The sequence below is a fragment of the Podospora pseudopauciseta genome, chromosome 6 (assembly GCF_035222475.1).
Source record: "Podospora pseudopauciseta strain CBS 411.78 chromosome 6, whole genome shotgun sequence".
Classification (NCBI taxonomy): domain Eukaryota; kingdom Fungi; phylum Ascomycota; class Sordariomycetes; order Sordariales; family Podosporaceae; genus Podospora; species Podospora pseudopauciseta.
The window spans coordinates 833,957-855,481 of NC_085895.1; the positions used below are offsets into that span (position 1 = coordinate 833,957).

General features: G+C 53.4%; 7 protein-coding genes across 7 annotated transcripts; 4 read left to right on the plus strand and 3 right to left on the minus strand.

The window, feature by feature from the left end:
- Window positions 1-1,626: 1,626 nt before the first annotated feature.
- QC763_605090 (uncharacterized protein) lies at window positions 1,627-2,994 on the minus strand (the record flags this gene model as incomplete). Its single annotated transcript, XM_062914351.1, has 2 exons — window positions 2,567-2,994; window positions 1,627-2,495 (listed from the first exon to the last, which is right to left on the minus strand). The coding sequence occupies exons 1-2, from the start codon at window positions 2,742-2,744 to the stop codon at window positions 1,627-1,629; spliced, it is 1,047 nt and encodes a 348-aa protein (XP_062762581.1). The 5' UTR covers window positions 2,745-2,994.
- Window positions 2,995-5,437: 2,443 nt separating this feature from the next.
- MCH1 (putative monocarboxylate transporter mch1) lies at window positions 5,438-7,174 on the plus strand (the record flags this gene model as incomplete). Its single annotated transcript, XM_062914352.1, has 1 exon — window positions 5,438-7,174. The coding sequence occupies one exon, from the start codon at window positions 5,438-5,440 to the stop codon at window positions 7,172-7,174; it is 1,737 nt and encodes a 578-aa protein (XP_062762582.1).
- Window positions 7,175-7,506: 332 nt separating this feature from the next.
- Window positions 7,507-10,792, plus strand: PPM2 (tRNA methyltransferase ppm2; the record flags this gene model as incomplete). The annotated part of the gene is made up of 4 exons (XM_062914353.1): window positions 7,507-7,581; window positions 7,654-9,948; window positions 10,001-10,291; window positions 10,340-10,792. The coding sequence occupies 4 exons, from the start codon at window positions 7,507-7,509 to the stop codon at window positions 10,790-10,792; spliced, it is 3,114 nt and encodes a 1,037-aa protein (XP_062762583.1).
- Window positions 10,793-11,421: 629 nt separating this feature from the next.
- On the plus strand, window positions 11,422-13,390 carry MIR1 (mitochondrial phosphate carrier protein; the record flags this gene model as incomplete). Its single annotated transcript, XM_062914354.1, has 4 exons — window positions 11,422-11,540; window positions 11,614-12,033; window positions 12,104-12,456; window positions 12,514-13,390. 4 exons carry the CDS (start codon window positions 11,422-11,424, stop codon window positions 12,543-12,545), a joined length of 924 nt encoding a protein of 307 aa, XP_062762584.1. The 3' UTR covers window positions 12,546-13,390.
- Window positions 13,391-13,431: 41 nt separating this feature from the next.
- SPB4 (ATP-dependent rRNA helicase spb4) lies at window positions 13,432-19,388 on the minus strand. Its single transcript, XM_062914355.1, has 2 exons — window positions 15,341-19,388; window positions 13,432-15,280 (listed from the first exon to the last, which is right to left on the minus strand). Exons 1-2 carry the CDS (start codon window positions 15,563-15,565, stop codon window positions 13,469-13,471), a joined length of 2,037 nt encoding a protein of 678 aa, XP_062762585.1. The 5' UTR covers window positions 15,566-19,388; the 3' UTR covers window positions 13,432-13,468.
- DGK1 (Diacylglycerol kinase) lies at window positions 16,739-17,950 on the plus strand (the record flags this gene model as incomplete). The annotated part of the gene is made up of 1 exon (XM_062914356.1): window positions 16,739-17,950. One exon carries the CDS (start codon window positions 16,739-16,741, stop codon window positions 17,948-17,950), a length of 1,212 nt encoding a protein of 403 aa, XP_062762586.1.
- Window positions 19,389-20,351: 963 nt separating the features above from the next.
- On the minus strand, window positions 20,352-20,570 carry QC763_605170 (uncharacterized protein; the record flags this gene model as incomplete). Its single annotated transcript, XM_062914357.1, has 1 exon — window positions 20,352-20,570. One exon carries the CDS (start codon window positions 20,568-20,570, stop codon window positions 20,352-20,354), a length of 219 nt encoding a protein of 72 aa, XP_062762587.1.
- Window positions 20,571-21,525: the final 955 nt, after the last annotated feature.

The window sequence follows — 21,525 nt, forward strand, 5'->3', positions numbered from 1 at the left end:
TGAGGAGAGGTTTGGTGGCAGTGAAAGCAGACCAGAGCTGTGCGGACTGAGTTGTTGTTGTGGTTGAAAGAGAGAGGGCAGAAGAAGGGAGAGGGGGAGAGAATAAATACTCGAGGATCCTGTGATTCACCCTGAAGAGAGATCCACTTCAGTCGCTGCTTGCTCTCGACACCCAGATCAGACGAATCAGGTGAACGGAGTGAACAGTGAATATCACGAGGGCAGCGTACAGTACGTATCCTGGGGCGTGATCAACACTTGCTCCGCTTCCTGGTCAGTTTGGTGGTGAATGGCTGTCAAATAATTTCATCTGATGTCTGAACTTCGCCCTTTTATCTCTTCAGCTTCGTCGGCGCTTCAGCGAAAGACATGGTAAGTGAATAGTTATGTGCTTGAAACAAGTCAGTATAAAGCCAATGAGAGACTCTCTTGTCAGTGAATAAGGTGCCAACAAGCAGAATTGAATGAGATATGAGGATATGCTGGCAACGGGGGAGAAGGAGATATACTACTAGAATCACAGCAGAGAGATGAAAATGAACACGATGGCAGCGGGGTATATTGGGTGAATCATGTCATTTATCAAGCGATAACTCTCCGTGACCACTCCCTCTCGGTGAGAGAAAGAGCCCCGTAAATGGGACCTGGGAGAAAGGCAACCCAGTGATCAGTCACAGAAATAATTCACACCTACGAAGCCAAGGGTGCTGATAGTCTCGGTCTTCCAAAGAACAAAGCAGCTGTGGTTTGCTCCACGTCCCTATCCTCGAGTCTCAAACTAGGTATCCATTAATGAAACCCATGGGAAGACGCCGTTTACATCTTACATGCACCCATCTCGACCAAGCTGTTGAGGCACCAGAATCTTTGTGACCCATATTCATTCATAATCAGGTTCCCTAATGATATCTCGACCTTGTAGCATTAGCCAAATTCCAACCTAAGAAACAGAAGCGGACACTTAATTCTGACGGTAATACAAGCCAGCCCAACGCGCCGGTGAGGTCAACTGCAAGACCCAGACCACATAGGCACAATTGGGCCGATGCTCAAGCGCGGCAGCACTGAGTGGAAACACCTGCCAGCCAGACTTACACCAGAGAATGGAGCAAGACAAACCACAGTAACATGAAGGTGGACGCCAATTGCCCCCGAGGTCCGGCGGCGATATTCCCACTTCGCAGTTTACCATCAAATATCACCAAAAAAAATATAATTTCCTCCCATTCACCACAAAGGCTAAAGTCAACTGCAACAGTGCTATAGAAGAACCAAGTAAGAAAGCGAAGGTGGTATCAGGTATCATGCACCAAAAAGTCCTAGCAACTACCAATCCAAAAAAGCAAGACGCAAACTGCCAAGATGGCATCTCTCTCGCTGGCACGCTCTCTCTTCTCATAACCCCCCTCATTAAACTATCGTCATCATGCCAATCCATAACTCACTTCCTTCCACCCATTCCGATCCATGTACAAAAAAAGGGGGTATCGACTGTGATCGCTGCGGCGGGGTATAGTAAAATCATAATGTTGTATGGTTTTGTCTCTTTTTTCTTGTGTTTTTTTTTCTTTTCCCGCTCATTTTCATGATTTGGTCTTCAGAAATCTCCGTCATCAACCATTCGACTCAGATATTCTCAATAATCCGGGCATTAATCGCCTGCTGAAAGCCGGGATCAGTGCTGCTGCTCCCCTCGTCAAAAGTGTTGTAGTTCTTGTTTCCCGACCCCCCAGCCAGCGAATTCTCGAATTGTTGGGTGCTCGGCATAGTCTGATTAGCAGCAGGCAAGAAAATAACCTTGCTGTTCGCACTCTTGGCCATGGCCTGCATCGCCTCCAGGTAGCGAATCTGCATGGCAGGGGCGGAAGACAAGATATCAGCCGCCTGCCTCATCAGCTTGGCAGCCTCGACCTCTGCCTTGGCGGCAATGATCTTGCTTTCACCGATCCTCTTGGACTGGGCGGCCATGGAAAGAGATTCCTGGAGTTCGTTGCTGAAGATGATGTCCTTGATGAGCATGCTCTCCACCTGGACACCCCAGCCGGCGGCGACGTCTTCGATGATTTCCCCGATTGACTGGGCGAGTTCCTCGCGGCGCTCGATGACGTCTTGGAGGACGCGGGCGCCGACGACGTGGCGGAGGGTGGTTTGGGTGCGCTCGATGAGGGCTTGGCGGACGTTGGTGATGCCGAAGGCAGCCTTGTGGGGGGCTACGATGTGGTAGTAGATGACCGAGGTGAGGTGGACACTGACGTTGTCTTTGGTCATGCAGACTTGCTTGGGGACTTCGACGATCTGGATCTTGACGTCGACTTGGATGAGGTTCTCGGACAAGGGGTTGACTTTGACGAGACCGGGGTCGACAGCCTTGTAGAACTTGCCGAATTTGGTGACGAGACCGACGTGGCCTTGGCCGACGGATTTGTATGGGTTGGGGCAGCAGACGCAGCATGGGACTGCACCGAGGGTGCCGATGAGAGTACCGATGCCGTTAACTAGAGGGTTGAGTGGTATTAGCTGCGGTGAAGCTCTCGAAGTTTGTGTTGCTGTATCATCAAGTACACACCCATGCTGCCATACCAGCCCTTGGGGTTAGCATTTGCGTCGACGACCGTGGCATAGCTTCTCTGCAAATCCTCAGGCTTGGGAGGAACCACAGCTACCATGTTGCCCTGAGGCTTGAAACCGCCATTGAGTGTCTCTGAGCCCTTGCCCTTGGGGATGCTCTGAGTGTCGCTGGACATGTTGGGGGATGGCGATGAACTTCGCGAAGGCGTCAGATGGTTAGACTTTCAAGAATGTCGATCTGGCTAGACGGGAAACGGAGGATGTGCCACAAGTCTTATACGTCCCGAGACGAAGGAACAGCTCGGGGGATGGTGGATGGTCAGGAGACTGAAGGGCAGCTTTGGCGGGGCAGAGAGCTCTCGATGGCGGCAGGGATATGGTGGGTCCATGCAATGGCAATGGGCGATGGCCCACTGTGGGTCTGGGGATCGCCCCACCAGGCTGCCATCCGTTGAACACTGGGCAACAGCACTTTTTACAAGCCACAAGATGTCCAAATTCCTACACATGAAAGATATGAGCAGACAGCCCTGCTCTCGGAGAGGCTCTGTTCCATAATTCTCTCACGCCCAAACTGGCTTCTATCCCGATTAAAGGTCGCAGATTTTAAAAACCTCATGGCCTGATGAGCTACACACACACACACACACACACACACACACAGTGCAGGAGACGATCGGCTGGCCAGCAACAATGGATTGCCAAGGTCTTGGGGTGTGGTTTGCACAGCACACCACTTCCAGATACAGAGGTCATGACGCAGTTCTACAGTCAACCGCACTCTCACAACGATTGAGTTGAAGGGCAGCAGATATTGGATCGGTGGCTGTGCAAAGCTCTCTGCTTTTACGAAGTGCCGAATTCCGACGACGGCCGTGTTCTGTTCACCACCAACGGATGAGGTTGCGCTGGATAATGTCACTTGGTGATTTTGACTGCCAACTGGGGCGGACACCGCTCGGACAACAGGTCTGGTATGACACATGGAATGTAACACAGCATGACAGCATGTTGTGTCTAGTTCTACTGTCTAGCGTTCCTTCCGAAGCCATCATGGTCAAAAGAATGCCTCGTCCATCTTCAGGAACATGCGCCTTCGCAACGCCGCAATTGTTAGGCCTGTCGAGGGGTTGGCCATCATTTTCATTATCACATGAGGTAGAGCACTGCCGCTAACTTGGTTAGAACCATGAACAATGCGAACTCCGAGCCCGAATAAGCAAGGGGCAAAAGCTTGCCACGGAATAAGCCCAGGTCCCTCAACCGTCATTCGGGAATAACAACCTGGACTTTCCATATGAGGTGGCCCGCACGTGGCTGATCATGTGGCAACTGGCATCTTTTTGTTTCCAGAAATCCTTCCACTTGGCATTTCCCAACGATCATTTTTCAACTTTTTATACCAAGGCTGTGTGGGCTAATAGAATTATTATCGGGCTCATCGGGCTGCCAGTCAGCAAAACCGCCTTGGTGGCTTCGAGGCAGATCGGTCCGGGTACCGTGTAGGAATCTCAACACTGCAACAGCGCCATTGAAGGAGTGGATAGCCATCTGGTTTAGCTGGGTCTTGATGCAGACGGTGAGCCTTGTGACCAGGCACGCAATTTCCAAGCGCTGGCATAGCCGCTCCTTCGATGGCATCAAGACCACGGACTATTGGGCTACCGCAAATACGAATGCATCGTGAAAGAGTAGGCCGGTTGCAATTCATCACTAATCGAGACGACGTCAACAAGGGTCGTCGAGCCGTTGGTGACATTCAAGTGTTAGCGAGTATGCTTCACGGGATAGAGAAGCTTTACCAACAGCTACACAGCCCCTAAAAGTATTGCAGCAAAAAGCATTACCTGTACGAGTTACCCAAAAAGGAAGTGCTGAATAAATCCAGTTCAATCTGGTAGCCAAGTTAATCTGTCTATCTGTCTTTAACATCTCTTCCAGTAGCATATATACAATATTGAACTGGTCATTCCCCAATGGCCATAACAAAAACAATATGTCCAATGCCAAAGCAAAAGTTGACAAGAAAAGAAGGTCGCAAAAAAGAGCAAAAGCTCACCGGTCAACCGCCTCAACCCACATCAAAGTGGAGGAAGGTGAATATCCCTTTGGGATATTCGAGGAGCTTACCACTAGGCCATTGGGCTTTGTGGTTTGTCCGCTGCTCCTGTTGAATTCTGAGCGGTGGGAGAGGTGTATGTACTGGGGTTGCTCCTTTGCCTGCTTGTGTGGGAGTCGTGTGATGGTGTTGCTCTGGGTGAGAACCCTGATGGGCAGCTGCTGGGCCACTGCTCTGGACCACCAGCGAGACTCCCTCACTACAAAGCTCATCATAAGAAGAGAATTAACATGATTGAATCTCTCGTCAACTCATGGTTAATGTCTAAGTGCACAGTCCTCCCTCTTATCCTGTGCAGCACAGTCCCCGTAGCCATCCCCCCCAGGCAATTATCGGATTTCCCCGGATTTTTTTATGCCGATCATTCCTTGGCATTCGTGGCACAGGCTACCAGCGGTTTGAAGGTCATTTGATCAACAACCTGGGAACCGTCAACCCATTCCAAGACAACACAGTACACACACCACACACCTCCATCACCGCTGTCGTGCAACGGTTTTGACACTTTTGTCTGGCGGTTGACACAATCGTTCCACAAAACCTCGGAGACTTTTATTTACATCCTCGCACCATTATCAATTCGTCTCACTCTTTCTTGGCAGTCTCGCGCGCGCGGTGACGTGGATGAAGATGCGCCAGGCAAGAAGGACGGTACACGCGATCTAGTTCTCTGGCGGGTAGGTATATCCGCCTGCGTGTGCCTGTTCCAACATCCTTCTCGATTTCTAACCTCCCGCAACCACCATCACCATGTCCTCAACCACCACCCCCCTCCTCCACCGCATCCCCTCCACCTCCACCCTCGGCCCCGCCAGCTCAGACACCACCTCCCTCCGCTCCCTCCCGTCCTCCCGCTACCGCCGCCGTCCCAGACCAACCGCCACCCGCCGCGCCCTCCTCCTCTCCTTCCTTTCCTCCCTCCTCTCCTCCCTCTCAGCCGGCTCGATCACGATCTTCTCCCTCTACGCCCCCACCTTCCAATCGACCCTCCACTACTCCCAATACCGCATCAACGGCCTCGCCTCGGCCGCCTCCATCGCAATGTACATGCCGGTCTCCCTCCTGGGCTACTACTGCGACCGCGTCGGCCCCGCCCCCCTCTCCCTCCTCTCCGCAGTCTTCTTCGGCCTCGGTTACGCAGGCGCGGCGCTGTTCTTTTACTGGGGACAACAGGGGGATCCGGAGGGGGTGTACTGGGGCTTGGTGGGGAGTTTTGTCGGGATAGGGGTTGGCACGTGTAGCATGTACCTAAGTGCTGTGGCGACGTGCGCAAAGAATTTTGGGAGGGGGAGGCACAGGGGGTTGGCGTTGGCGGTGCCGATTGCGGCTTTTGGGTTGAGTGGCATGTGGTTGAGTCAGGTGGGGGACAGGCTTTTTTCTTTGGACACTCCCGGGGATTTGGGAGGGAAAAAGGTTGATGTTGTCAGGTTCTTTGGGTTTTTGGCTATATTGTTGGTGATCGTGGGGGTGATTGGGGCGGTGGGGTTGAGGATAGTGGATGAGCAGGAGTTGATCGAGGAGGCGGTGGAAGAGCTAGAGAGGAGTGGGATCTTGGATGGGAGTCGGATGTTGGGGAATGGGGTTACGAGGGAGGGGTACGGGGGTGTGGATGTTGATGAGGAGCGAGAAGAGGAGGACATGATTGGGGCCGGGATTTTGGATCCAAGAAAAGATCAGGAAGAGGATAAAAAGATCAAGACTTGGGTGTTGAATGCGGAGACGAGGAGGTTTTTGACGGACCATACCATGTGGTTGTTTGCGTTTGGCTTCTTCTTCATGATTGGACCGGGGGAGGCGTTTATCAATAATATGGGGACCGTGATCAAGACGTTGTATGATCCGGAATTGAGGGTTGGTGGTGGTGCTGAGGAGCATGAGACGTCTGCGGCGACCCATGTGAGCATTGTTGGGATCACGAGCACGATTGTCAGGCTGCTGACGGGGACGTTGACGGATTTGCTCGCGCCGAGTCCGCAGGCGGGACATGTCCAGATTGCCTCCAGCACTGAACTTGAGAGAAAAAGATTCTCGGTTTCGAGGGTGGTGTTTTTGCTGTTTTTTGCCGTGATGCTTTCTCTGGGGCTGGCGGGGTTGGCGGCGGGGTGGGTGCAAGACCACGGGGAGAGGTTCTGGGTGATTTCGGGGCTAGTCGGGGCCGGGTACGGCGCCGTGTTTAGCCTGACGCCCATCATCATCACGGTGATCTGGGGGGTGGAGAACTTTGCGACGAACTGGGGGATTGTGGCCATGTTTCCGGCGCTGGGGGCGACGATGTGGGGGTTGGTGTATTCGGCTGTTTACCAGGAGGGGGCGAGGAGGCAGTCGGTTGTTGGGGAAGAGGATGGGGGGGATAATCTGTGTTATGGGGTTGAGTGCTATGCGAGCGCGTTCTGGGCCATGGCGGGGAGTGTCTGGGTTGCGTGTGGGTTGGTGTTGTGGGCGTGGAAGGGGAGGGGTGGGTGGTCGCAGAGGGGGGTGGTGGTTTGATATTTGGGGGGAGGAGATGGATGGGTAAGCAAGTACATGTTGGGAGCATTGGGCGGCGTTGGGATCTGGGACAGGGAACATGTCTGATATACTGTTTTCATTGTGATCAGGGGCGGCACTGTAAGCACAGTGCCGAAGCACAGTAAAGAACACTGTAGAAATTCTCACTTTTTGAATTCCGCTTTTGAGATGGCAACTTAGACTCATATCTTGTTCAACTCGACTCACCAATTAACACACTCACTCACTCGCATATTTCTTTCACACTCTCTTGTGAGTGACTTTGCGACTTTCATTCATTTCCCTTTTATACAAAACTCAAGTCCGACAAAATGGGCAAACCAAAAAAACTCAAATCCGACACCAAATCCCCCGCAGCCAAAGCCCAAGATGATCAAGTCATGGGAGTCCGTCTCCCCCCCCTCCCCCCTCCCCTCCCCCCCCCTTTTTTTCCCTCCCTTCTAACCTTTTAGCCACAGACAAACTCCTCTTCCATCGTATCCAAACGCTCCGTGGAAAAGATCTACTACGCCGGTGAACCGCCCTTCTTCCGGTACTTTGTCTCCAAGTATCAGCGGCGCGCTCCGTTGATTAACAGGGGGTATTGGTTACGACTACGAGTGATCGATGTCCTGGTGAGGGACTTCTTAAAGAGACCGCTGAGGGAGGGGAAGAAGAGAAAGGTGGTTGTTAATTTGGGGGCGGGGAGTGATGTCCTGCCTTGGCAGTGTTGGAGTCGATATGGGGGTGATTGTGGGGGGGTCAAGTTTGTGGATGTTGATTTTTTTGAGTTGATGGAACGGAAGAAGGGGGTCGTGATGGGGGAGGGGGCCTTGAGGGGTTATTTGAGGGGGGGGAGGGTGCCTGAGGGGGAGAGGGTGGTGGTGGATGGGAAGGAGGTGCTGAGAAAGGGACCGGTGGTGTTGGATAGTGAGGGGTATGCGATGGTGGGGGTTGATCTACGGGATTTGAAAAGGTTGGAAGAGGCTATGGGGGAGGTGCTTGGGGGGGGGCACTGGAGGGAGGAGTGTGAGTTTGTTTTTGTTGCCGAGGTTAGTATTACTTATATGGAGAGGGAGGGAGCGGATGGGGTCATAGAGTGGGCGGGCAGGGTGGGGGATGCGGAGTTTGTATTGCTGGAGCAGATTCTACCGGATGGGACGGAGCACCCTTTTGCGAGGACGATGTTGGGGCATTTTGACAAGTTGAATACGCAGTTGAAGTCGGTGGAGCGTTATCCTACGGTTTCGGAGCAACGCAAAAGGTTTGAGGAGAGGGGATGGGTGGAGGTGAAGGTCTGGACTTTGTGGGAGGCTTGGGGGGACGAGACGTTTTTGTCCGGGGAGGAGAGGGTGAGGTTGGATGATGTGGAGGAGTTTGATGAGTGGGAGGAGTTTGCGCTTTTCGGAAGTCATTACTGTGTTGTGAGAGCGAGGACGGTGGGGGAGAGGGGAGCTAAGCCGGTCGTGCATTCTGGTGTTGAGATTCCGGTGGGAGCGGTAGAGACGCAGGTTGATGAGACAACGGGCACTCGAGGACAAAGGAGGTTTGCTGCCGCGATGGAAGTTTCTCAAAAGGGGAAGCAATCGGAGATTGTGAACGTTCTGGGACTGGGGACCAGGAACAGACTGCAATCCTGCGACGTTTTCACTCAGGGCGAGGCAAGCGGACTCGCATTTGGAGAGGGAGGGCCTTCAAGCAGGATGTGTCACTCCCTGGTGGATATCGGAGACTCTGTTTTGCTTGTTGGAGGCCGCGGCTCACCATCAAGCCCCCTCAAAGACTGCTGGCTGTACGAGAAGAAGTCGAATGCCTGGAGGCGGACATACGATCTCCCCGTACCGCTCTATCGGCCAGCCGTTGTCGCTCTCGGAACCTCAGGAATGGCTTTGCTCATGAATGGTAGAGGAAAAAGCTCGACATCTGATGGGTGTTTGCTGTATCGGCACGAAAAGGGGTGGGTTGAGTGTGATGCAAGAGGCGACCCCTTCGCGGCAAGATATGGAGGTGTCATCGGTGTCAAGAGCAGCAATGCGGGTGCCAGTTTCAGCGGTATCTACGCCGGTGGCCTGGTGGATGCACTCTTCACAAAAGAGGTGATGTCTTGGGAGCTAGATATCTCAGACATCAGGAAGCCTTCCATCACATTCACCCGTTTACAACCTCGGACGGATTCCAACCCGGATGCTTCCAGCTGGCTGGTAGCAAGGTTCGGAGCAACCTGCGTTCAACACGGCAGCGAGTTTATCATTTTGGGCGGAGTGGCTCGAGACCATCTCTTGGGCCACAACGACGAGATCGTAACTTTCTCAGTGACAGGCACAGAGTACAAGATTACTCGCCGCTTGATATCCAACGCGTCGCCTCGTGCCCTCTACACTGGACACTCAGCCGTGGTAGCAGCTGACGGCAGAATAGTGATTACCGGGGGCGGTGCTACGTGCTTCTCCATGGGCACCTTCTGGAATAAGGGCGTGTATTCTCTGCGCTTACCAGGCTCTGGCACAACTGGGGCTCTCCCTCACTGGACTCACGACAAGACCGTCGACATCATCCCAGGAGAGCGGAGTCTTCCCATCCGAACCAAGCTCCAAAACGGAACCTCAAGCATAGCCATCAAGACCATCGAGCGTGTTCAACTCAAGACAGCAGATGACTTCGCCAAGGTTGTCCGGGCAGGCCGTCCGGTGGTGCTGGAAGGCTTGGATCTGGGCAGCTGTGTCGCCTCTTGGAACCTGAAGTACTTGGCGGAAAAGGTTGGCAGCGACCGCAAGGTATTTTCTCACTATGGCTGTCGACATGATATGCGTTAGCTAACGATCCTAGGTTGTCATCCACGAAGCCGCCACTCAAGTAATGGATTTCAATGCCAAGAACTTCCGATACGTAACAACTGGATTCGGAGACTTGGCACAAAAGATTGAGCAAGGCGGCAGGCTGTATCTGCGGGCACTTTCACAGGAGAAGCCCACAGAGAAGCCGTCGGTGCTTGAGGAGGACTTTCCGACTTTGGGCGGTGACTTTGTGTTGCCGGAGCAGCTGGCTTTGGTGCGGGAGAATTTGTTTAGCTCGGTGTTGAGGCTGTCTGGGCCAGTGAATATGTGGCTACATTACGATGTAAGTTGTTTCTCTGATATCAGTAAAACGGTGCGTTAATCATATCAGGTTATGGCAAATGTATACTGCCAAATAGGGGGTTCCAAAAGACTCATTCTCTTCCCACCCTCAGACGTTGAGCACTTGTCGTTTGCACCCGGTGCTTCCAGCTCTAGCATCGACGTATTTTCGTCTCTTGAGTCGCCGGAGTTAACACAGACACACCCTCACGAGGCTGTACTGGGCCCTGGCCAGGTCCTCTTCCTGCCCCCGTTGTGGTTGCACACAGCTACACCAACCTCGGACAAGAGCATCGCGGTCAATGTGTTTTTCAGAGATCTTGACAGCAACTCATATGCTGCCGGTAAAGATGTGTATGGGAACCGTGATCTGGCGGCATATGAAAAGGGCAGGCAAGACATTGGTCGCATCGCGAATAGCTTTCAAAAGCTGCCGGCCGAGGCGAGAGAGTTTTATCTCTTGAAGTTGGCTGATGAGCTGAGGCGGAAGGCAAGGGGTTGAGTGTAGAAAGTTCTAGCTATTGGATAGGGCAGCCAATCAGAGCTCAAGGCTTTTCATCGAGTCAGCAAGGCACATGCGTCAAGGGACTGCCCTGACAGGTCCGTTGTGCCAGGGGGCACACAGCGCAGGATGGAATTGTGCTACCAACTGACGACCAGGCGTCCAAAAATAATTGGTATTGTTTGGTCTACTGATGGTGATGGGTTCGAACTGGGAAAACATACCGGCAGAAGATGAGCATGAGACTGAGACATTTTTCAGGGCTTGACCTTTCCAGTGATGCATCTTGTTATCTTATCTCTTACACATCAATGTCACCGTGGGCTGTAGTAGCGGTGGGTCCTGTGGCCCTTTTAGTCAAAAATCCACAACGGTTGGTTGGCCAGTGCGTCTTTTTGATGCCCGCCGTGTACCCGGGATTTGCCGGGCCAGTTTTTTTAAGGTCCCTTTTCCCGAAAGCCCGCCCCGACCTCACTTTTTCCAAAAAAGCTCATCCACTGCCCAAACGACGTCGGAACTCTCCCACAGGTCCCCAATTGTCTCCCGATCTTTCTTGAATCCTCGCGCCCCCGAGCTTTCAGGACCAAACTCCACTCAATCTTCCACCACTTCTCATCAAAGTCGTCAAGATGGCCACCAAGACCGAGACCAAGCCCCAACTGAGCGGCGTTGCCCTCTACTCCAGATTCGCCCTTGCCGGCGCCATCTGCTGCTCCGTCACCCACGGTGCCCTCACCCCCGTCGATGTGTAGGTCCTCCCAGCACTGTTGCGCCGACGAGATCACCACGGAATATCGAAAAGCTAACCGCCTCCTCTACAGCGTCAAGACTCGCATCCAGCTCGACCCCGCTACCTACAACAGGGGCATGATCGGTGGCTTCAAGCAGGTCATCAAGAATGAGGGTGCTGGTGCCCTCCTCACTGGTGTCGGCCCTACCTTCGCCGGTTACTTCCTCCAGGGCTCCCTCAAGTTCGGTGGTTACGAGCTGTTCAAGCAGCAGGCCATCAACTATCTCGGCTACGAGAACGCCTCCAAGTACCGCACCGGTGTCTACCTCGCCTCTTCCGCCATGGCCGAGTTCTTCGCCGATATTGCCCTCTGCCCTCTTGAGGCCACCCGTATCCGTCTCGTCTCCCAGCCCACCTATGCCTCCGGCCTCATCGGCGGCTTCGGCAAGATGCTCAAGAACGAGGGTGTTGGTGCCTTCTACGCCGGTTTCGGTCCCATTCTGTTCAAGCAGTATGTTTTTTTTTTTTTTTCGTTTTTTTTGGCCTCCTGAATAGGACCCCAGATATTGACAATTCTCTAGGATCCCCTACACCATGGCCAAGTTCGTTGTCTACGAGAAGGTCGCCGAGGCTGTCTACCAGGTCTTCCCCAAGAAGGACATGGCCGACAGCATGCAGACTGTTGTCAACCTCGGCTCCGGTCTCGTTGCCGGTTTCGCCGCTGCCATCGTCTCTCAGCCCGCCGACACCATGTTGAGCAAGATCAACAAGACCCCCGGCGCCCCCGGCGAGGGCACCACCACCCGCCTCATCAAGATCGCCAAGGAGCTCGGCCTCAAGGGCTCCTACACCGGCATCGGCGCCCGTCTCTTCATGGTCGGCACCCTTACCGCTTTCCAGTTCGCCATCTACGGTGACATCAAGAAGGCTCTTGGTATGTTTTCTTTTCCTGGTCGATTTGGATAACAAGTGCTGACTTTATCTGCAACAGGTGCCACTGGCGGTGTCGAGATCGGCAAATAAGCGACTTAACATAGTCAATGCCGATGTAGTCCAACAAAAGTGGTGATGGAACCACAGAGACTTCCACATGTCGTCTCTGCGGCTTAATCCCCGCTTTTGTGGAGCAGGGAGGTTGGAGGGGTTATGATGGTGGAGATTTTGGGGGGAAGTTGGAGAGAAATTTCGACGGCTGCTGTTGTTACGACCTGAATGACAGCGACACAAACCAAAAAAACGACCAACAACAGGCAGGGTGTCTTTCGGGGGCATCAACGAAAAAACTGCGCGGCATCTTGCACAAATGTTGCTCGCTTTGAGGGAAAAGGTGTTTTATTTCCCCGGTCTTTGTTTGCATTTCCGGGATTTTGAAGCGCCTTTTCGCTATATCTTTTCTTTTGTTGTGTGTATGGCTATAATACTCTAAATGGGCAGGGATTTGGGAATTGTCTTTTTTTTTTTTTTTTTGTCTTGGGCGATTAAAAAAAAAGTGGTATGCTTTCAAGAGAACTATAGAGCGATTAGATCGGAGAGAGCAACTCTTTGTCTGGGAGACAAATAGAAAGAAAGAAAGAAAGAGCAAAGACGCTTATTCCTGTGCCTAGGTGGAGTGTTGGTTAGATGTGTATAATAGTTGAGATTTCAGGGAATGGTGGAGGTCTTTTTTTTTTGGATGATTTGTTGATCTTTGGTGTTGTACGTAAGTGAGTGTTGGTACTGGATAGGGAAGTGGTTGACTAATGCCCCCTTTACCCCTGAAGGCTTGGGAACGGTTGAGAGGACAATATTTGCTCTGGGTACATGACCCGAAGGCCGGGCAATTCCGAATAGACAATTAAGTCAGTCCCTCCATGAAACCTAACGAGAAATCCAAAAGTGTATATTCAGACGAACATACGTGGGGTATCATCTTCTATATTTTTCACCTTCCACACACACTACATCCGTTAATCGTCAAACCCGCCAAACTCCTCCTCATCACTGTCCTCCTCTCCCACCACCATCTTCTTTTTCGTCATCACCCCACCACCACTACCACCACCCTTCCCAAAAGCCCCAAACGTCTTCCCGTCCCCCCCCAACACCCTCTCCTTCCTCCTCTCCTCCGCCTCTTGCCTAGCCTTCTCCTCATTCTGTTTCCTCACAAGCTCAATCATATCCTCCAGCTTCATGTGCTCCTCCCTTTCCCGTTCCGTCATCTTGCTCGCCCTCTCCGCCTCTTTCCTCTTCCTCTTCTTTTCTCTCCTCGCCACCTTTAGCTCCTCCGCATCCTGCTTCTCACTCCAAGCCTCGTTCGTCTTCCTCTTTTGCCCCGCCCGCTCCCCATTTTCCTGTTGGCTAGCCACCCTAGCCGCCTTTTCCTTTTTCCATTTTTCCAGTTCTACCAATCTCTTCTCTTCGCGGAGTTTGTCCTTGAACGGAATGGCTTCCACGTCTATGCCCAGGCCGAGGGAGCGGTCAATGTTTTTGCCCTTGATCTCCGGCATCTTGGGGAGTTCAACCAGCCCGTAGCCGTGGGCTAGGTCCACCCAGTCCAGGTCAGAAATCCGAAAGATGGAAGAGGCTTGGTGTTCAATGTAGCTTCGCGCCCACGAAACAAACGCCCTCTGAGCGAGCTGGTACACTTCCCTATCCGTGATGGCTTGTTTCCTTACTTTTGTCGAGATCTCCTTGGCTTTCTCTTCAGAAAGAACAATTTCGGGTCTTTCCAACGGTGTGCATGGTGTTTGTCTCACTTCCAGCAGTTGGAGATAACCTTCCTCACGACCTGGTTGGAGCAACACCACCGCCAAACCGCGACGTCCGGCGCGACCGGCACGACCGCAGCGGTGGATGAACACCTTTGTGTCTGTCGGTGGGTCATGCTGGACTACCAAGTCGACTTGTGGAATGTCCAGACCGCGGGCGGCGATGTCGGTGGTCAAGAGGATGGATGGGGAGGTCGAGTTGACGAAGCGCTCAAAGTTCTTTTCGCGGACTTGGGGCTCGAGTTTGCCGTGGAGTGAGACAACGCTGAAGCCTTCTGGGAGAACGCTGTGGAGGACCTTGGCAAAGTATTTTACCGCGAAGCAGGTAGAGAAAAAGACGATGGATCGGGCCGGGCGGGGGTTGAGTTTTTCGAGGATCTGGCAGAGCGCTGGGATTTTTTGACTGGCGGGGGTGATGAGGTACGACATTTGGAGGGACATTGGGGTCTTGCGCTCTTGGATTTCGCCGCCGTCTTTGAGGTTTCGTACCCGGACGGTGATGCGGTGGGGATATAGTAAGCCGACTGTGACGAGGCGCTCTACGGCGTCGCTGAGGGAGGCGCTGAACAAGCCTGTGCGGCGCTGCTTGGGGAGGTAGCCGAGGATGCGGTTGAGTTCTTGGGAGAAACCAAGGTCCAGCAAGCGGTCGGCTTCGTCCATGACGAGGACTTCAAAGGTGGAGGCGGGGGCCTTGACATAAGGGGAGGCGAGGAGCTCGGCGAGTCGGCCGGGTGTGCCGATGAGGAGGTTTGGTGATAACCTCAGGAATGCGCTCAGGTCTTCGGCCGCTTTTGTCGTTCCTCCCACCAGAAGCTGGGGGTAGACGACCGGTTCGGATGTGATGGTTCGCTTCTCGTCTCGGTCATGTTGCAGCTGCTCGGCCGACTGAGGGTGGAACTTGATGAGGCTGACGCAAACGTTGTAGATCTGTTGCGCCAGCTCGCGGGTGGGCGCAATGATGATGCCTTGGACATGGTGCCTCTTGGCTGCTTCGTCTCCACGCAAGAGTTTCTAGACACATTTATGTCAACACAGTGAATCAATGGTAATTGCGATGGTAGGTTTCCGTACCTCGACCACTGGAATCAAATAAGCCAGCGTCTTGCCACTACCGGTGACAGCTTCCACGACGACATCCTTGTTCCCCCTGAAAAGATCGAGTGTTGACTTCTGCACTGGCGTCGGCTGCTCGAAGCCAGACGTCTGAAGATAGTCGAGGATCCATGGAGGGAGACTCTGGTTCAGCGAATCCCAAGTCCTGGGGGTCTTTTTGGCCCGTGGTTGAACTGGCGCCATCTGAAGGGTCTTGCGATTGTCGGATTTTAATACAAAAGGACAGCCCCTCTATTCGTCTGCTTGTCGCGCAATTGACATACCACTTGAAGCCTCCAAAAAAAAATGTCGGGGATCAGTTCGATAGCAGAGGGCTTATCAGCTTATCGATAAGCCCAGCTGGACTTGGCAGACCGGGTCACCCTTGTAGTTCAGAGCACGGGCCATATGTGAGCACATGAGCAAAATGACATTGGGGGTTCTGGTGGATGATGTCGTCAGTCGTGGGCCAAGGCTTGCCGTGTTTCTTGATGTCGACGTGGCTTTTAGTTTCTTTTTAATTGTGAAGCAATTAGCCCGGGAAATGGGCGAATTTGGAGGGACGGAGGACGGGACAGGTGACCCATGGTGGGATGCCATCTGAACTCGTAAAAAAATATCAGTTGTTGTGTGCATAATTACAGGCGGTAACGTCATTCCTTGCAGGCGGGACTGGCAGAATGTGGAGGGCCGCTGGAGCTGGCCAGGACTTGGATGTGAGGCACCGTTGAGCACACAAAAAACAGCTCTCCTCGCAACAACTCTTTTTTAGGAGTACGAAGTATCAAAACGGGGATTTATCCTGTCTCTTCTCAAGAATATCAAGCCAAAATTTACCATCGACAACAAGAGGGTCAGAGAGTTACAAACACTGACACTAATAGTGAGCGGCATTGAACCCATCTTAAATCAAGTGTCACATGCAACGCTGAGGCCTCAAAGCACCCCGGTCAGCCCGCTGGCCGCTGTGTCTTCCCTCCCGCACCAGCCGAAATTTCTTCGCTCTTCCTCCCAGCACCGCGCTCCAAGCCCGCCGCACCGCACTGCCCAACGGGAAACGGGATCCAAGAACGCACCGATTCGACTCTCCCCCTGGACCGCCGGGATTCGACCCTTTCGCACCAGCCATGCGGCGGAGTACTCACACTCCACCGCATCAACCCAAACACCACACTGGATTCCACAGAAAAAGTTCAAGCCTTCTTTCGATACCACCAGGCCGTCTTTAATGCCCTAGCCCCCACCCCTATCTCGCCCAACGACCCGAGAAAAGACTGCTTCCTTCCCACCTCCCTCTGGCCGCTGCAGCTCTCCCGTCTCCCACGAATCATCAAAGGTTGTGTCGCACTGCCAGCCCTACCACCATTTCCCTACGACATGTCTGGCCGAACAAAGCAAGCCATCCCATCTACCCCGCGCGTCATATCGCCGAGTCCAACGCCGTCAGAGCAGGATGGAACCGGCCAGGATGGATACAGCGGGCCGATGACTCGGTCGGCGGCGAGGAGGAGGCTGGCGACGCCACTACCAGTAGAGGAGGATATCGAGGAGGACGAGAGCCCAGAACTCTCAAGGGCCCGGACGCGAAGCCGCAGCCCGATCGACACGCGAAAGGTGGCCCAACTAAGCCCAAGGAAAACTTCAAGGATGGCATCCAGCGCTCTCCAGCCGATCGCGGCGACGGCAGCGACGACGACAGCCATCGCAACGCCCAACGGGAGCACGGGCGAAAAAGCACCAGAAACAAACGGGCACCTCTCCCCGCCCACACCATCACTTTATTATGGATGGAGCTGGCGGGACTTTAGCCGAAGTCCCAGCCCACTCGGTCTGATTCCCATCCACAGGCACTGGAGGACGTTTGTGCACAAGCACGAGGTACCCCGGAAGGCCCTGCACGTATCCATCGGCTTCTTCGTCGTATGGCTCTACCTCTCGGGGACACAAACTTATTCTGTGTGCCCCTACCTCATGGGTGCCTTGATACCCATCGCCGCCGTAGATGTGGTGCGCCATCACTACCAGCCATTCAACCGGTTTTACGTCAAGGTCCTGGGCGCCCTGATGCGCGAGAGTGAGTTTTCCGGTTACAACGGTGTTATCTTCTACCTCTTGGGTGCGTGGACGGCCCTGTACTTTTTCCCCAAGGATGTCGGAGTTATGGCCACGCTGCTGCTGAGCTGGTGTGATACGGCCGCAAGCACCTTTGGCAGGCTGTATGGGCGGTACACCCCCCGTCTCCGCCGCGGCAAGTCCCTTGCTGGCTCTTCGGCTGCGTTCCTTGTCGGCATCGGGACGGCTGTGTACTTTTGGGGGTGGCTCGCCCCGACCAAGGGACCCTTCCCGGGAGATGAGAACTTTATGTTTACGGGAACTCTCCGTCTTCCTCAACTCTTGGCGGATGCTGTGGGCCTGGCCCCGGCGAAGGCGACTATTTCTGGAGGGCTTGCGCTTGGTGTCATGAGTCTGTGGTCTGGGTTTGTGGCTGCGGCTAGCGAGGTGGTTGACCTCTTTGGCTGGGATGATAATCTGACCATCCCGGTTCTCAGCGGTCTCGGAATTTGGGGGTTTCTCAAGGTGTTTGGTTAAAGCGAGGCGTGGTTGTCAGGGTTTCAACACGAGAAGACGACAGAAAAAAGAAATCTGGCCGGCGGCGGCAACGAATGCGGCCCGGTTGGATGTGTATGTTTATTAAATTGCATGGACGGCGTTGCTTGGGGTTGGGTGGTTTATTGACCCCAAAGGATACCTACGTAGACGTCACCTCGAATCTCTTATCTCATTCAACATACATATTTCTCTACCTACTACCTATGGATCCCATCGGAACATTCGAATATCGAAAAGTGTACACTCGCTCTATGGCACAGCTATTCAGGCCCTACATCAACCCCGCGGTGGGGGAGCACTTATGATGCCATGATATATGCTTTGGAATGAGGGGGCATTTGGAGAAGGCGCATGGGTTTTGTTGGCTCTGCAGCTGCCACGCAGCTTGACTGTATGTCTTGCATCGGCTTACACGCGGGGATCATGTTCAGAGGAGGGGGCCCTCCGTCCGTCTCTCTCCTCTTCGTGTTGCGCCTTTCAATAATCTCCAGAGGCTGTCACGGCAGGTGGTTTGTCCCACGAACGGTTCCTTCGATTGCATCAACCACTTTTGATGATTCGCCCATCCTTCTCTGACAAAAGCCCTAGCCGCATGCTCGACACGAACACCTGGTTGCGCCAAGCCTTTTTTTTTTCTCCATGCATATTCAAGGTACTCTGAAGATATGACTCCCGAACGAACGAACGAGCCACCTCTTGGACTTCCATGTCATGTCTATCGGCTGCTTAAAAGAGGGGACTGACTGATGGAGAAGGGAATCCGCCTGTGGCTGCCATGGTTTTTCGTTTGTCCTATGAAATCGTGCCCAGTCATCAAGGGCTCGGCACCGGCGCAACGCACGTCTGCGTTTGACTGCATGCCGGTCCAGTTTCCTACTCTGAGAGTTACATTCTTTCCGCTAAATTCCACTGGATTTTCTCGAACAATTCCCAGTGGATCGAGAAGACCATTGAATTGGTGCGGCACCACACCCACGGCTGGACGTGCGGCAGGACGTCTCCTCCCTTGATGCGTTGTCCCCCTTCCTCAGCATAACATGCTGCTACTGCTGCTGTCTTTCCCGAGCTCCTGCATCGAGGATTGGCGTTTCATTCGAAACTGTTGAAGAATACCTCCGGCCTCGTTCCTCTTTACCGATCCTCAAAGCCAACGCCTACACAGCCTGGCTGTTGACTGGCTCATTCTAACTCAATACTTGGCAATATCTCCCGTGATTTGGTGGTTCTGCCTGGCCGTTTTTCCAACTGGAGGAGATGGAGAAAAACGCCAACTGGCTAGCCTCGAGACGTCCAGTTAGACCTGCAGGAACAGCACTCGTTATTAGCTCACCAACCATCCATCCCATCCACAGCGGGCCCAGGCTGGCGGGTTCTCTCGCTCTCACGCTCTCGTCAGTGGTTGAAGTTCTGTCCCACAAGAATTCGGCCATTGGGTCGGCTCGAAGAAGAAGAAACAGCCGGCAAGCCGTTATTTGTCTCGCATGGAGAGGAAGTCATGCCCCTCCTTTCCGGCCTTCTACCCGGCAGCTGCTATATGCCGTTATCCTAGGTGCTTCTTGGACAAACCAGGGGTGTAGCGGTCTAGGGGATTTACGAGTGACTTGGCCTGTCGGGTGGGATGATGTCTGGATAACAACAGCTGCTGACTTGCTACCGAGCCGGGGCTTTGAGGTAGCGAGTGGCCACTTGCCTGATCCATCAGTCGGGTCCTTCATCCGGGCACTCACTCCTCTGGGTGTCCTATATTCCAATTTCTGTTTTGATGTCCAACACCTGCCATCAGAGACACGGTACGGCTCACCGCTTTCCCTCCTGCCAGTCGGGATATGCACATATTCGAGACCCTTCAACTCTGAGAAGAGCAGCAAGCAAGTCTCGGGAACTCGCCACTTTCATTATCAATGGCAGCTGCAAAAGGAACGACATCACATCACTGCCGTACCTGGATTGCGTACAACGGAGCACCGAAAACCGGAAAGGCAAGGGAAAAATTAGACAGCGGGTGCCTGTGCCTGGGGTTTATTCCAAAACCTTCCTTCGGTAAAGCGGATCCCGGGAGGCACGACATATGCTCGGCCCATATATGGTGTAGACTATCATAAGGTGGATAAAAAGAAAAGAAAGAAACAGAGCCTTGCAGCAGAAGGCGGATGGGAACACGGAAAGTCAAGGTTATGCCAGGGCTTATTAACCTGCATTTCTAGACGCAGGCTGTGGGGGTGGGCAATAAAAAAACAAAAAAAAAAAAAAAGGAGTATTCTGCCATGCCATTCTGGATTCATGGCTGACTGCCACGGGGGCAGTCCAGAGGCGGCACCTCCACCTTTGCAGGTCGAGTAGCCACTCAATCCGCCGACTTTCACCGAGACAGCAGAGGGATTTACCTTTTCAGCCTTGGACCAATGGCGTTATTCCACCTTTTTCCTTCTTTGAAATCCTCGATGTCAGGAAAGATGCCCTCCAGCTTTGCAAGGGGCCGGAGACAACTTAGCCAGTCGCGCACAGGCCAAGTCCAACATACGGTGTAAGAGGATGCAGGCCACTCTGCAGCAGGCATTCGTCTTGTTCTTTTTTGTCTTCTGGGATTTGGACAACACATTGCCCGACTTGATGCATCACTGCCTAACCCGACTTTGCAACATTTGTTTGACGTCCGCTTCTTCATTCCCCCCCCTCCCTCTTCGACTTGTCCGAGCCAACGAAACGGTGGGCTATCAGCCTAGGTATCTTTGAGCAACCTTCGCCGCTTTTAACTTGATTCCTGCCTGGTTCGTGGATCCAAACGGTGCATATACCTCCACACATGCCTCCACTTCACTCCTTCGCCATCTTCCGGTCCGCCGCTTCCTGGTTCGTGGATATTGTCTCCTGTTCCCATCACCCAGCCTATCTGCAGCTACCGTTTCGTCTGCCTGTCTGTCTCTGCCAGTCTGGTATTGTCTGATGACACACACATCGTTGTCGTCCAGACCGTCGTCACTTTTCTGACCTCCAATTGCGGCGAAACTAACCTCTCACAGGTGTTTCCCATCCCCCCCCCCAATCTTTCTATCTCCTACACCCCATCCCTGTCCCGTCATCTGCAGAAGAGAGGATCTTGTCCCGAGCAGGGAGTCAGTCTATGCCAACCATGTTGCTGTTTCTTGCCTCTCTTTCTCTCTCTCAGCCGGGACTAGTCGTCGTCTACATGGCTATGTACACCCCCCCTCCATCAGCCGGCTTTCTTTCGAGATGGAGTGTATCCTCCCTTGAAACCTTGAAGCCTCTATCTCTTTCGCCTCCTCCTTCCCACACACAACACACAATTGCCCTCCCCGGGGCCATTGGGCTTACAACCGGAGTGCCGGCTCCCCCGTTGTAGTCAATACAAACGGTTGATAGTCCCACCTCTCGGCATATGCGAGTTGCTTTCACTCGCTCCTTTTTCTTTCTGTGATCACATTGAAACTTTCCTATAGGTCCCTCTGGCGCTTGGTGGCTTTCGTTTCTTCCTCCAGGGATCACCCCATTCATTGATACGGTCCTGTTGGTCAGTGGTTGATATCAAGGGTGTG